At 38.8% G+C, this 15,924-nt stretch overlaps 1 protein-coding gene across 4 annotated transcripts in view; it reads right to left on the reverse strand.

The window, feature by feature from the left end:
- The window catches only part of ryr3 (ryanodine receptor 3), a 121,347-nt gene that overhangs the window by 73,586 nt on the left and 31,837 nt on the right, over positions 1–15,924 (reverse strand). For all 4 annotated transcript variants that reach the window (XM_023280941.3, XM_023280939.3, XM_035953146.2 and 1 more), the window contains 14 exons: positions 15,654–15,732; positions 15,150–15,262; positions 12,729–12,828; positions 12,279–12,372; positions 11,227–11,301; positions 10,127–10,283; positions 8,498–8,662; positions 6,445–6,566; positions 6,118–6,298; positions 5,652–5,787; positions 1,946–2,041; positions 1,679–1,797; positions 582–715; positions 62–303 (listed from right to left, as the gene is read on the reverse strand). In XM_023280941.3, the coding sequence (XP_023136709.2) occupies positions 62–303; positions 582–715; positions 1,679–1,797; positions 1,946–2,041; positions 5,652–5,787; positions 6,118–6,298; positions 6,445–6,566; positions 8,498–8,662; positions 10,127–10,283; positions 11,227–11,301; positions 12,279–12,372; positions 12,729–12,828; positions 15,150–15,262; positions 15,654–15,732 (1,813 nt within the window). The remainder of the gene's footprint in view (positions 1–61; positions 304–581; positions 716–1,678; positions 1,798–1,945; positions 2,042–5,651; positions 5,788–6,117; positions 6,299–6,444; positions 6,567–8,497; positions 8,663–10,126; positions 10,284–11,226; positions 11,302–12,278; positions 12,373–12,728; positions 12,829–15,149; positions 15,263–15,653; positions 15,733–15,924) is intronic.

Raw genomic sequence — 15,924 nt, forward strand, 5'->3', positions numbered from 1 at the left:
CTCTCAATCACACTCATATACAGGACCAGCCAGAAGTGAAACATTAAGCTGTAATGCCTACCTGACCAGAGATGAAGTCCATCAAAACTGTAGGAGTACAGGTCATCCCCAACACCATTGCCTCCCCACCCTTCTCCTCCACCAGGATAAGGAGCGTAGCCTTTAGTGTTGGCCCAGCCCACCCTCAAGTGGGTCGGCTCTCCAGTTACAAAGTGGTCCACCTGGTCAATGACTAGTTCAAAATACCACTTCTTATACTGAGCTGAACCATCAGCAATGCCCAGGAAGATATTTGGCCTCATACTGGAAATGAAAAACAGAGATTGAAGAATGGTATATGATGCAAAATAGTAGTTTATCTCACAGTGAAGAGTTAGTAAGGTACATTCTGTTGAACCTAAAAAAACACACCCTCTTTATTAGCTCTAAATGCTGGCTCCAATTTCTCTACCATTAAAGCTGGGATATGCACTATATTTTTACCATCATTGGTCCAAAATTTTCTAATATTTTGAACCCATGAATACTTCAAAGTGGAAAAAGAAAATCATTAAAAGGCTGCACCTTTTCTGTTTCTTTACCTCTGAACATCATTGACCAGTCGAGTCTGAAGCAGCAGGTCCCTCCTGGGAAGCAGGTTATCACAGATCAGATTCTGATTGGCTCTCACTGCCACCCCATTGCAAACACAGAGGGAACAGAGGACATCCAGAATCTGGTATAGAAAAAGACAAGATGACATTTGTGTAAAGCATTTTCACACAATCACACTCTAAGATGAAACGATCAGTAGTTCAGGCAGATTCTTTGCAAGTACAATGCTTTTAGCATTTTTTTAACACAGAGCAAGAAGGGCCTTCAAGTCAGCAGGACCATCGTCTTCCAACTGTCACTCATGATCAACAGCTGTTGTTTACAAGGATGCCCTTTCATGTCTGGAACGATTTACAGGGTAAATATTAGGAGACTGACATTTGAATGTTGCATGTAAGACATATGGCTGGAATGTCATCAAATACAAGCACAGAAATACATTTAAATAAACTGTTTTTAGAGTTTTAGCTTGTTAGCTTGGCTTTTGTGTGTTATGAACCTGTAGAGACAGGCTGAAAAGGGATAATGGCGGGCTTTTCAATCAAATTCTCTTGTCATCAAAACATCATTAAATTCCCTACATTTAATAAAACACACTTGCATGTAAAAATACTGCCGCCTGTGTTACATTAAATAAGTATTTGTATTTCACAGCTTGACATTTTTTAATTTACTAATGTAAAAACTAAATCTCAACATTACGAGTCTAGCTTTGGAGATGGAAATGTTAATCTGTCTGGTCCCACACTTTGGTTATGAGTAAAATATTTCATTGCATTGCAGAAGCATCAAGCATTTCAGATGACTTTGGTAGCACCCTGATGCCGAAATTTCAATTTGTCCAAGCATGTTACCATACACACTTATTACAGCATGTAAACTTTATAAATTTGTGAATAGCATGAATGGTAACATGGTAACTGTAGGCATGACAGCATGCTAACATTGGTACTCAATATAAAATCGTCCTCTGCTTGAGCAGTTCCACATCGAGTCTGAAGCACTTGCACCAAGAGCCAATCACTGTTTGGTCTAAAACACTGTTGTCTAATATTTAGAGTGTTGTGCTCATATTTCTGCCCACCTTATGGTTACGTCCATGCTTGTAGAGCAGAGAGATGATGGATTTAATGTGCCCTCTCTGGATGATGTTCAGAGCCTCCGGGCTTTCTACCAAGATACAGTGGAGGACTTCCAGGATTCCTAAGGGGTTATATAAAATATGTGCCATTATCAAATAGACAACATCTTAACATCCACCCACGAATTATTTTTACCCCTGTACAATGTTCTCATTGTTTGGGGCCAAGGTTTCCATTACAATCTAAATAAAATATATTTCCCACAATACCTGAGGAAGACTCCAGCCTGTCCAGTTTGCTGATCAACCAGTCCAAGTTCCGGGAAAACTGGGTGCAGTTGTTCCTATTTCCACGAATGAGCGCAGCTTAACAAATGAGAAAGTTTTCGAAACATTTAATGAAAGTACACACAAGGTATAGAGAGGACAATACTATTGTAACATTTGTAAAATGCCTTCTAAGTAGTAGAATGATAGATACATGGATGTGGAAGATAGTATGACTGTTAATGGAAAATGGCTCCATTTTCCTGAGAAAATAAAGTCATTATCTGACATCTTCAATCAACAGGTAGATAATACAATTCATTAAATCTTTTAATTCCTTGTCATATACTATTATAAAGTCTTACTGATAAAAAAATACATGGGGAAAATGTAAAGCCAGTGTGAAGCCGGGAGCTCTATGCCCTATAAAGAGTTGAGGTGTGTTCCCTTGTGCCCTTTTTCTGCCGCTGTGGTGACATTAAAAGTCTCCTTACGACTTCACTGTCTCATTTTTCACCATTTGAATTCAGGGACACTAGGCCGATAATGCCTGTGAACCAATTTAACAGCATTTTGTGTCAAAGGAATACTGATGGGTGTCTAATCTCCTGTAATTCTGCCTTTTCAGGAAAGCTATAGTTCAATACAAACACGTGGATAGAGCCATTCATGAGTCAAGGGCAAGGATGTTCACTGTGAATGTGAAATTAAAAGTCTGAGGCAGAGAGAGAACCTGGGGCTACACAAACTACCAACTTCAAATAATAGTTGCATTAGCAGTATATGTATTAAATACCGTTAATGTTACTTAATACTACTGATAATATCTTAATGAAGACAACTAATGAATGTGAAAGGATTTGTGCTTTTCTTTGTGATTTGTTTCAGTGTGCTAACATGTTTTATATCAGATGGGACATTACAACTACCTACAAAGCATAGTGTGGTGCATACTTTCAAATTTAAGCCCACTGAAAATCCTGTTTTTGCTGAACTGCAGCAAGTAAACTTCTCAACTTGCTGCAGTGATCTACCATGCAGTAGCACTTCAGGGCCCCATGAAACCACACCCAGCACTAAATAACATCCATCCATTCACAGGCAGCAAATTGTTACTGAAAAGAAGAATTTATTTGATAGAATAGGGGGAAATAGAAGTCTTATCTACAATCCTATAAAAGATGAATAAACTTCATCTGCTAATGAAGAGTATGTGATATGATAAAAATTTCCAAACCAGCTGGACATTGGACACTGTGGTAGAACTGTTTTCTGAACTGTTGCTCCTCAGGGCAAGGATGAACTGAACCCAAATCTTTCATGTATTGCATTGCATTATACATGTTAAAGGACAAACATTGTCTGGAAAATCTCTACAAATGATCATTTTCTCAGTTGACAGTACTCAACCTAATTATATCCATTTTTCTTGTTTACGCCTCTGTTTTCATAGCTCTACTTCTGTTTTTTTTCGAGCCAATATTCTTTACTTTGGTTGTAATGTGTTTTTGGTGGTTGTTTTTTACACTCAAGTTTTGTTTGATTGTTTCTATTCCCCATGTGAGTGTGCTTGTTTGTCTCTCTGTGTATCCCAGTGCTAGACTGGTGACCTGTCCAGGGTGTCCGCTGCCTTCACCCTATGTCAGCTGGGATAGACTCCAGGCCCTCTGTGACCCTGTAGAGGATTAAGCGGTGTCGATATTGGATGGATGGATGTGTCTTTTTCCTCCATGCATATATGCACTATTGCATGTACTTACCTTAGTGTTCATGTATACTTTTGTAAGGTTTTAACCTCAACTTTAAATGAGCCAAGTAAATTTGTATTATAGATAATATTGTAGGGTCCAAACCTAAATATTTAAATCAAGCTGGTAAATTTGTGTAACAGACAATATTGCAGGGTCTTGACCTTAATGTTTAATTTAGTCAGACACATTTTTATATTAAAAATACTGCAACATATTAACCTTAATATCTAAATCAGTCATTTCAATGTACATACTAAATAATATTGTAGGGTCTTATCCTTAATATTTAAACTTAAAAGGTAAACTGGTAATGTCAAGCACTCGAGCTCAATGTCTGTTTTTTTTCAGTGGCTATGTATCCATAAAATGCACCTCTTTGGAAATACCTAAACCAGCTACTTATCATGATAGATGGATTTGATGTCAATGTTCTGATCATTTAACAGGCAAGTTGGCTACCCAGAGAGTCAAGTTAGACCAATAAATACGTATTTTCCTTTAAATAGATTGTCTGGCCTGCTGCAGAGAAGGTTAAAACGAACAAGGCTCCTGCACAATTCATCATGCAAAATCTGCTTCACCAGACTGCCTTCTGAATCCTTGGGGGTGACCCCTCTGTGGGGAAGGTTGAAGTGTACTCAGAGGAGTGTATTTATGGGTTTTGAGTATGTGTGTGCTTGTGTGTAATGTGTGTACATGTGGGGACACATGCGGGAGAGGTGATGATGAATATAAGGGCAGTCAAGGTGAGCTGAGGGGAAGCTGCTGATGAGAAGGCTCCAGTGACAGCAAAACAAATATACAAGAAAAAGTTGTCCAAAATAAAACTTTGCAGGGTCAAATCTTTAGTATTCATGACTCAATACGTGCCCTGAGAGAATGGGATAATGCCAGCACCTTTGATGGCTGGCATTTTGTTAATGATGCTATCTTTTCTTCAAATATTCAGCTCAATGCTCTGTAAAATGTCCACACCGCTTTCAAAAAAGGACGTGACCTAGATGGAAGGCAGGGCAGACTGTCAAAGAAGAATGTAAGAGGCATTCTGTCTTTGCTTGTCTCTCCATTCCCCTATAATAAATAATTACAAATAAATGTCATGTAAAGGCTGTGGTCAGCTGTGAAATCCAGATGTGACATGCAGGAAGCAAGATAAGAGAGAAGTGCGTTTATGAAGGAATAAGGAAAGGACGAAGAAATCACACAACACACTACACCTTAACGTTTTTATGCTGGTTGCAGTGGTGCGCCATACTTTTTAATTTAGTTGCATCAACAAATAATTTAGGTGTACTACAAATTGCATACAAGTAGTTTCTTAGCATATTATGTAAATGATTGTAAATAGGATTAAAAGTGTAGATACTGTTTTTTACATTTAAACTGTTCTTTTTCGGTTGCCCTACTACCTCAACAGGTTTAGCGGGTGATCCATAAACAGGGGATATAGTTCCCAACGCAGCAGTCATTTAGTTTGAATCTAGTTCATGGACCTTTACTGCATGCCATTCCCCCATTCTTCTCCCCACTCTCTCTCACTGCTGTCCTATCAATAAAGCTTTTAACACGACTGATAAGTTGCTATTTTTGACTTTACTACAACTCTAACAGGTGTCTAACCAAACATTAATTTGAAAAAAATTAAACAAGGGAAAACGAGTGATTCATCTAGCAGGCCAGGCTGCCCACAGGCACACACAGACAGAACTGCTAAATGTCAGGGGCACCAGTATAAATAGTGTAAATGCCTAGTTTCACTTAACATACTTTGGGTGCATTTGGTACCAAAATGACTGGAACCCTGAACCCTGCAGGATAAGGAGTGTTAAATGTGAAGTTCAATGAGAGAAGGATTCCGTGAAGACACCGAGGGAAGATTAATACTATATGTCTGCTCAGAGTCAACAGCTGACAGCTCTGAAGACTTTTCATGTGATCCATCACTCAGGCATACTTACCCAAGAGTTCATAGAGGAGGTTGAGGATGTCCTTCCATGCTGCACCCGCGTCCTCCCCGGCCATCTCTCCAAAATGGGCTGCACTGTTGTACAGGTTCATCCGGTCAATGCACTTGGACAGGAGGGTCAGCATACCCTAACCAAAAGATGCATACATTACAACCATAAATAATATGTGGTTTACCACATCACAGTATAACAATATTTACTTTTGTAACAATATGTCTTTTTTCTATTTATTTAGAACCCACAGCTTGAAACATTATTGTAAACTTCTGTCAAATGCATTTTAAACATCTGACCTCTTAAACTCTATAAACTGCTTATCAAAAAATGAGACTGCACCAGCTGATTATAAAGTTATGTGTTGTTTGGAAAATATTTAAATGAATGATTCTGATGCAGCAAGTTTAAAATCACAGTTTGTAAGAGATTCTTGCTCAGAAGTGAATGGCTCCACCCTCACCTCCTCTTTGAAGAGGTCTTGACGTTTGATGAGTGAACGAAGAAGACACTGTTTCTCCTCGTGCTCCAACTCTGAATCAGGCTGCTTAAAGTATTCAATGAGATCGTTCAACGTCTGCAGCACCTCTTCAACGTATCCGGCGACTGCCATGGACTCACCCTCTGCAGTGCTGTCCAAAGCTCTGGAAGAAAGACGGGGAAGGCCAAGAAAGAGAATCATGCTATAAAACTTGAAACAGACAGTGAGAATGAATTTATGTGGATGTTTTGTTATATTGTCTTTTTGTAACTGGCAGAGAAAGTATTTTCCAATATTCCCTCTCCTTACTTGATGAAGTTGGTGAAGAGGAAAGTGGTGTTACGGATGATGCGTGCAGCCCGAGACTCTTCATGCTGACAGCGCTGGAGGATGAGCCCATCATCCATGTGGCCTTCAGAATGTAGGCAGGCCTAGGTCAGGACACCACAGACTTAAATATAATTTAATAATTGAAACAGGACCAACACAAAGCAATTACACAACTAGGCACTGATAACAAGCCATAACATTTTTTGTCCAATTAGAGTTTTGAAAACCTATCTGTATAATATTAGAGATTTAGATTTTTAACAGTTATTGATGATAGCAAAAGACAGGTAAAAACACTGCTTTACCTTGGTTTTTAATTATTCTCAGAACTCTACTGCTTTAGTAGGTATTGTGCAAGCTATCCACAAGCTTTAATGACTAAACATCTAAGTATAAAATTGGAGACTTTGAAGAGAGAGTATACTACCACCAAAGCTCAGTGAAATCTGACTCACTGTAATCAAAGAGCATAGTCAAGAAGAGAGAGGGGTCAGGAGGATTTAAGTGTAAACTGACCATCACCTCCAACATGTCAGGTGCATTGGCAGGCTGCCAAGGCTGCACAGACTGCCTGGCACCAGCATGAGGTGATGTTTCATGTACCTGGAGGCCTGCCCAACGATGAGCAGCGTTCATGTGTGGCCCTAATCCCCCTGTCTCACCCAAAACTAACTGTAACCCTCCACGTGGCCCATTATCACATTTAAATGGGTTGCTATCTCCGACAAACAGGACGGTATATGTCTGCATAGAGTGGTTGTGTCAAGCTTTTCCAGGGTAGACTATGTCAAGTCTAGAGAGGAAAAGAAACATTTGCCTGGGGGGCAGGTGTTTAAATGGCCATATATCCCGCTGCTTTAATTGGGTGTGACTCGCTACTGTGCAAATAGGCTTCAAGGTGTTAGAAGTTAAGCAATGACAGGCATTCGGGATCTTATTGTAAACACATAGGTACAAAGATGCCAGATATATATACAGAGCCATTTGTATCACTATGTACCAGTGCAATGATTGCCACAAAATTATACAAGTACACAATTATAATTAGTAGACTGATTAAGTTCATTTTGTCGTCTTATTCTATCAGATTAGCCTTTCTTTTTTTTTACAACAAAAAGAAAGGCTAATCTGATACAATTTTACACTTGTACACATGATATAATAGATCACCTAGATAATAATAATAATAATAATAATAATAATAATAATAATAATAATAATAATAATAATAATAATAATAATAGTAATAATAATAATAATAATAATTTTATTTGTAATGCACTTTTCATTTAAGCAAAATCTCAAAGTGCAACATTAAAGATATAATAATATGGTCCTATTGCTAAGATTCAGTTAACCATTACAAAAAAGAGCTAGACTAACGAACTATGCAGAGGGGGCAACATTCCCAAAACCTCAGGTTAACTGTACGTCAATTTACTTGTAAATCTCTTTGGTAATTTACGCTACTAAAGAACAACATCAAGCATATTCTGTATCATTAAGTAGAGGGATCAGTAATAGAGGTGTCCTGCACTCTAGTACCTTCATTATTTTAGTGTACGTTGTTCTTGCATGGTGCACTCATCTAAATACAGTTACTTCATCAAATGATTAGCATATAGGGAAACCATTGCCAGTATTGGAATACTGATTGGCTTTTGAGCCTCTGTTCACAATATAATGAAGTAGCTATCTACAATGTGTTATGGCCACTGTGGTTGAAGGCAACCTCAGCACAACTTGGGCCCAAGTTAGCAAATGTCTGCTGCAAAGCCACCAAACAGGTCAATTCAGCTCAACCTTACTTTCTACTGTATATTCATGGACTATTGTATGTATGTTCAGCACTGCACTATGCAGAGTAATAAAAACATCTCTTGTACTTGCATTGATTGAAATACCTATTAACATGTACATGTTTTAACTGTTTGTCATAACGACTGAAAAAATTGCTCTTTCAGTCATTTATAATCTGTTTGGGAGTGACTCAGTAAAGTGATTTGTGGAAGAAAATTTTGATCCTATTTACCCTTCTTTTCAGGGGACCAAGACGAGATGATTTTGCATCAGGTGCCTGGTAAGAAAGCCACAGTCCTGTCGCCATGTGCATGACAAAGCAGACAGAGTCTCCATACTTGATTTCTGGTGCTCCCATGCCATCAATGTCCCTCTTTGGGCCAGAATCACCCTTTTCCTGTTGTGTTCATATTGAGAGGAACATACCCACATTAGCAAATATACACAGATAGAAAAGCAGCATACACACATATGGAAATATGACAAATGAAGATATAATGTGACTAGATGGTAATCAGAGGGGCAGGTTGAGGAGAGTGCATTCGTTGGCCTGCCAGGAGGTTGCTTCTGGCCTCATTAGCTCTGCTACGTTTCTGGTACAGCAGAGATGGAGCGATGCAGCTGATTGCAGTCGACAAAAAGCAGCAAGGAACATATTAATGCCAATGTTCAACATGGTAAAGCATTGACCTTTCTAGATACAGGAACTGACTGGCACGGGGTAGTGTGGATAAGGGATGGGAAGAGAAGTTAACTCATACAAAGTAAATAGAAAGGGCTCTATATTTTTCAAATGAAACATGAGTCCTCATTAATTCCACAAGGCCTGAGGGTCCTACAGATATGATTACCAGGAGGACAATTACACTGCATTGTCAGGAGTATAAGTCAGTAAAATAAAGCCTTGGAAGTTGACAGGACTCAGACGGATTTTATACTGTACCTAATGTAGATAAAAGGATATCCACAGGGACAAAATGGTGCTCTGTGAAGGTGACTCATTGTGCAATGTGCTCTTTATGTGGCTTTAACCAACCATTTCAACCTGGGATAATAATAAGGGATTTGCTTACAGAACAAATGATAAAATTCAGAAATCAGCCATAGATATTTGTACAAACTTGGGCTAGATAGGTTCAACACAAAAATACACACATAAAATCATTACTTTATTGAAGGATTAGCAAGAAACCAATCGTTGCTATGCAGTATAATTTTACTGCTGTCTAACCTTCTACAGCACAATTTACAAGTAGAGGCTACAATTTTGAGCATCATTGAAACACCTACTTACAATTAGAATTTCAAGGAAACCATGTGCTACTTTCTCAGGGTTATTTTTAGCAGTGAGAATTTGTTTTTGGAACAAAGGCAATTAAAACATATCTGCAGGAACCTGCAGAGTTTAACACCGTGAGTGTGAAAGAAAAAAGGTGGGTAATTAAGAGGAAAGAATGAGAGAAGGCAAATGAAAGCATACAAAGTTACCATCCCCCCAAAAATGTCAATGCATCATAATAATTCTTATATCTGTATTGGTGATGACAAATCCCAATAGAAAACGGCTTTATGCAAGCCAGTTCAACTGGCCAGTACATGGACAACATGAATGTTTGTTACAACATATACAGTGCTGCCTACTCAGCAGCTGTGAAAAGGTCAATTTATGATAGGGAGGCATGAGCTCATTAAGAGCTTATGGACCTGCCTTGGGAGCCTTTGATGAAATAGTCAGGGGAAAAGATTTGGACTCCTCTTTTAATGAGGAAACATAACTAAGAACTTTTATTTACATCAACAGCCAAGGCAGCTTTCAGTTGGTGTAACTGCCGCATTATGTTTAGGTAAAGATAACACTGACCTTGGAAGCCCGAAAGCAAAAAGCAGTGGCCTTGGTGTCAGACTTCTCTCTATCCTGCAGGACCAGTCCACGGTCATCAGTCAAGGCTAGATAATGGCCAGTAGAGAGATGTCGTAGACGGAAGGCCTGGCCCCACCGGATGTGGCTACCACTCCAGCTATACACAGAGAAGTGGAGTCACAAATTTTGGATACAGAAGCCACTGATAGCTGTTTTGACCTTTCAGTTTTTTGAGAAAAATTAAAGGTACTATAAATTGACAACAGTATTAAAGCTTTTGCATGAAGCAGGATGCTGTTGTATTTTGAAAATCAAGAGCTGCTGTGGGCTGAGGTGAGGTATTACAACCCTAATACTATGAACTTGATTGTTACATGCTTACAGCACTAAACAAGGAACTAATAGCAAATTTATAACAGATTTGAAATCGTGCTTACTTATTCCTTGATCACAATTCAAAAATCTGAAATTGTTCAAGTCAGGCAACTTCTTCACTGGCTGCTTACATTTAATAATATTCTATACTCAAAAATGTGTTTGCTAAAGAAACAAAAATGGAACACTGGAACATAACGGCCATACACTATACTTAAGTACAGCTCAGCTTTCTCTATATTGATAATGCTGTAGGGAAATCCTGTCCAAAATTCATCCGTTGGCTGGAAGAAAAACATGTGTCTTAATAGATGCACCTGAGCCATTTCAAAGTGTACAGACTCTGACAGGCAGTCCCAGTGAGAGCTGGCAGTCAGTGCGACTGGTGGGAAAATGCGTGGGGGGCCAGTAACAGAAAGGAATGAGAAGAAAGAACAGCGAGGGTGATAGACAGAAGAGAAGTAGATTGAAATAGATCGAAAACAGACCCTCTCATTGCGGACTACACCACTAATTGGCAGTGACAGCTCCAAGAAGAGGAAGGTGATGTTTATATATAACCCACAGTATGGCGCATGTAATATATTAACAAAGTACCAATTTTTTTTATATCGTTTTCCTACTTAAAAAGGACAACTCCTGTATTTCTGAGCAAAATCTAAGTCAAGGTTTACTTTACTCAGTGATTTAATTTAGACAGTGTGTGTATTTACGTCAGATCTTACCTGATCCTGAGAGGCTCAAGTCTCCACAGTGAGCGGGCTTTTGATGCTCCCTTCCCCGCCTCGTAGTTGACTATCCTGAAAAAGTAGGGAGATGGCAATTATTTTAGCTGTTCAAATCACAGCAGAATAAAATGAATAGATTCTGTGCAGTAGCAGAACAGGAAATCCCAATAATCCTGATCAAATTTTACTGCTCAAGCAAGTGCACATCAAAATCTTCAGGGAGAAAATGTCCACATTTGAAGATGAGAGGTCAGGGTCACATGCAGACAAACAGTCCCGTCAAATATGATGCTACTCAGTGAAATATGCCCTTTATGCCTTTGCCAATGATTCACCCAGAAAATAAGCTGACATTAATATGAATTTTCTACTCATTACCCAGCACAAAAAAGGACACTGGAATTAAATGGAAGAAAAGGGAAGGACATAGGACGTGTCCCATGTTGAAATATTAGTTCATAATGTATCTCAATCACACAGCACTTTAGCCCAAGGTACCTGTTTACGAAGACAGCAATTGTCATTTGTCATTCCTAACAGCTACTTTCTCAGCTGTTAGTTTTAGAGAATTTTTCATGCTATTACTATTTCACCATTCGTGTGTTACCATTTGCAAAATCCCTTTCACTATGGTAAACAACACCAATCTCTAGATGGCAACCAGCAAGCTGAAAAAGGGCAAGTTTTGACAAAGATTTGGATCAGTCAAGATGGCAGCTCTGTTTGGTTCTTTCAATGAATTATCCATTTTAATGACAGGGCTTGCCTCCCCATGTACAGATGTCCCTCCAAAACAATATAACCCAACAATATTTTGGAGGGATTCCATCACTGCATCTTAGGCTTAGCACCGCACAAGACAATTTTACTTGGTGTAGAGAAACACAAACAAGTCACATTTTTTGTCCTCGTGTAGAAGAATAATAATGAGGTGCAGCCAGACCATTCCATAGTGCTTCAACAGTGCTGCAGAGATAGGTCACCGTTCTCATAGGACACCTGCAGAAATTCTGTTGAATTTTGAATTACTGAACCAATAAATTACTAACCTCTGTTCTTCTTCACTCTTGTCTGCTCCAGGGATGGTCAAGCTCTCATCGTGCCCATGACAGAGACGCAACACATGGCCACCAATCAAATACCCTAACAGAAACATTAACATGGCACTTCAATATTTTCCTGTTTGATATTGCAGAAATGTTTTATTATGGGTATATGATAAAGAGAGCAACCAATCACATGGTTAAAAAGACAATGACATTTAAAGACTCAAGCATTAAAACACTTATTTGTTAATCATTGGAAATAAAATTTGACTTTTCAAGTTCAACTTAGATGGTTTTCCCCCTTTTGCTTTCAAGTTTACGATGCATAGAAGATCATTTGATACAACACATCCATTGCATAAGACAGTAACACTTTAAATGCAGTTCACTATGATGAATGATGAACAGCTGTTAGTGCGATTGGTGCAGTTGTTGCTGGGCTTATAAACCTACCTACAGCCATGTTGCTTGAAGAACAAGTGGGCTGGACATTCCACAAGGTCTGCATGAAGGAGGCATCCACCTGAATGTTGCCGTTGGAGATAGAAAGATGCTGGAAGAGAGAAGCAGGTTGTACAGTATTTTAGACAGAATGGTGGATTGCCAGTAAAGTTGTTGTGTTAGCAAGAAGGAAACACAGACAAAGAGTGAGATTCAGCAATACTGCATTGGAGGGGAGAGATGTCCCAATGTTTGGATTAAAATAATTTCCTGTTTCCTGTGGAGGTGCCTGTGTTATAACACTGTGGGCTAAGAAGCACCGCTGCTTAAGTGTTTCACGATGCAGCAATGCCCAGATAATAAAATGAGTCCATCGAGTAGAAACACTTGGAGCAGCATCCATTTCCTAATAGGTAACATTCAGAGGCGAGTAAAAGCTCAAAATGATTCTAGCCTTTAGCTGATGTGCTAATTTGTATTACGTACAGTACTGTGAAAAAGTTTTTGAGACTTTAAATGTCTCCATTTTAAGCATCATGCGGCACATTTAGGGAGGGGTCTAAGCAGTCCCTACTCTAGTCTGCAAATCCAGGCATCAATTTAGTGTTTTTATTAGAACACACCAATGTTAGCTTTGTAAGGTGGTTGATTTCAAAAATTTTGACAGTGCTCCAATGTGTAGACCTATAATATAGACTGATGGAGTGCTGTACATTAGTGTTTGACGTCAAACCATCTATGCACTAGCGCACACTGACATGACTTTTTTTTATTATCCTGACATTTGGGCACCAGAATTGACCCCTTGGTGCAGAGCTAAGAGAAACTGCGGACATAATTCAGCCTAACTGGGTACAAAGACACGAAGCAGCAGCTCCTAGGTACTAAAGAGACTACTTCACGACCTCTGTGATTGTTCACAGTAATAAAGCACTGATTGCTTTTGCCTGAATTTTTGATGCATCCCATTCTTCAAAAGCTGACTTTTTGTCGGGCCGAATCAGGTGAAGATTTCCCATTGGAGGAGATGAAAGCCTGGCTCTTTGCCGGTTTGCTTTAATTGCACATTTCCCTCCCCGAAGGGCCAGAACAGCCACTAGAAGATATCATATTCACTCTCCTATGCTTGGCACGTTACATTCCCTCCCTATTGCCATTTCTCTCTCTGCATCTTCTTCTCTCTCTCTCTCTCTCTCTCTCTGACTATCCCTTGAAATCCCTCTCTCCTCCTTCTTGACCAGGTAAGTTAATTGAGGTTGGGTGTATAGCTCTGCATAAGGGAGACAGTATTTACTCTAAGCTCATTAGTAAGATGGATGAATTCCTTATAAATATGTTTTTTCCCTGCACAGGAGGGCTTTACAGGTAATCAGATTTCCATTACAGATAGCAGTGTAAAGTTTTCAGCTTTTCCGCTTGAATTGCCTTGTCACTCTGAAGTTGGCTGGTGTGAAACGGATATCAGAGCTATGCGCCAGCTATGAAACTTTCCAAAGTGCCTTTTGAGACAGACAGTGACCCACAGCAGATAACTGTAGCTATGTGGGGTGCATAATCTCCAAATACAAACACCCCTCTTTGTATTCGGTACAATTCTCTTTTAAGTTTAGAGGCAGAAAATTCAGTTCACACATGAACACATTTGGCAGAGAAATAAGCAAGCCCCAAAAGCAGCAGAGAATAACCGAATTAATGGAGATCTGACAAGTAAACCAGACAAAGAAAAATGAGGTTATCCAGTGAAATTCAGACATGGAGCTGTATCTAGTGTTTACAGACTGTCTGAACAACAGTACATATTAATGAGAGAAAGGATTACCATGAGAGGCTTTTGTGATGAGATGCTCACTGATCATAATGTCTAACCCGTTCAGTTGTTCTCAAAAAACTGGTAAATCACACTTTGAATTAGCAATACTACAGATGAAACACGGCAGTGTGTGTAACGACATGTGTGCCTACATTCATATGCATTTCACAAGAAGAAAAATTTGTGTATTTTCTCAGATGATTATGGTCATAGTATTTATTTGACATTAACAGTGAGGAGCATTGGATATTTTCCCTTAAGTTTTTTATGAGGTTTTATTATTTTGAGTGCGTCTGGTTAATTAGATACTTGTGGATAACTATAATATTTATTTATGCAATAATTACGAGTCCACATATACTTTTTCATTTTATGACCTTTCATTGCTTGAGCTTTATGAAACAGTGTTTTTCTTCTAGTTTTTGTGGGTGCATTGTTTTTTTTTTGGATGCAACTGTCTGCATTCACACAGACATATTTTTTTCCAAAATACTGCAATACACTCTTTGGGCTAAACAGCTTGTTTGTTGTGAGAAACTAACTTTTAATGTTCTCATTTTCTTTTGAGGTTCTGGTAAGTTTGAAAGGTGCTACTGGGGTGAGGAGTTTTAGATGTGACTTACCAGGTATCTCTCTGTTGACACGCTGACAAGAATCAGGTCATCTCCGATGCGGACTTTCTCTCCCTCAGATCTCTGCTTGGAAGCAGGGTGAATAGTCCACCAGCAGGCCTCACCTATTACCCATGAAAACAGATAAAAGCATTATCAACTGGTCATAATGTTGGAAAAAATCTGAACATCTCTGTTAAGCAATGTAGTCATATACATGCCATTTAAAAAAAAAAATCTAAACTCTTCTTTTGGTTAATGTGACTGCTCTCAGAAATTTCTTAAAATATCCATTATCTGAGAAAGACTGAAGAAGCAGTGGAAGTACTGTTTCCACTTGATAAATGGCTTTAATCCCTTCTGTAGCTCAAATGTAACTCTTTTGTAAATACACAGCACACTTGGAGTTACAGCATTACAGTACTAATTCAATCTCAAGGTTATGTCAACCTGAAGAGGTAACTCAGGCAACTGAATACAGTGAACTCGGCAAAATACCCTTTAGTCATATTGTACCTATTGAATCTTCTTGTAGTCCAACATCAAATGACAGCTTGTCTGTCAGAGACCTTGACGTCTTCAAACAGGTCAAGTACTGGTGAGTGAAAGAAAACACTTAACTGTGAGTGCAATTCAGCTCATGTGTAAAATATCTCAACAAAGTACAGTACATTTGCTTATTCGAAAGATAATGGTTTAGTATTTAGAGGTAAATATTTAGTGCTAAACAATCAGTATCTTCATTGAATAGTTGATTTTGAAAACCAATTAATACTATTAAATGACC

This window comes from Amphiprion ocellaris, chromosome 12 (assembly GCF_022539595.1).
Source record: "Amphiprion ocellaris isolate individual 3 ecotype Okinawa chromosome 12, ASM2253959v1, whole genome shotgun sequence".
Lineage (NCBI taxonomy): Eukaryota > Metazoa > Chordata > Actinopteri > Pomacentridae > Amphiprion > Amphiprion ocellaris.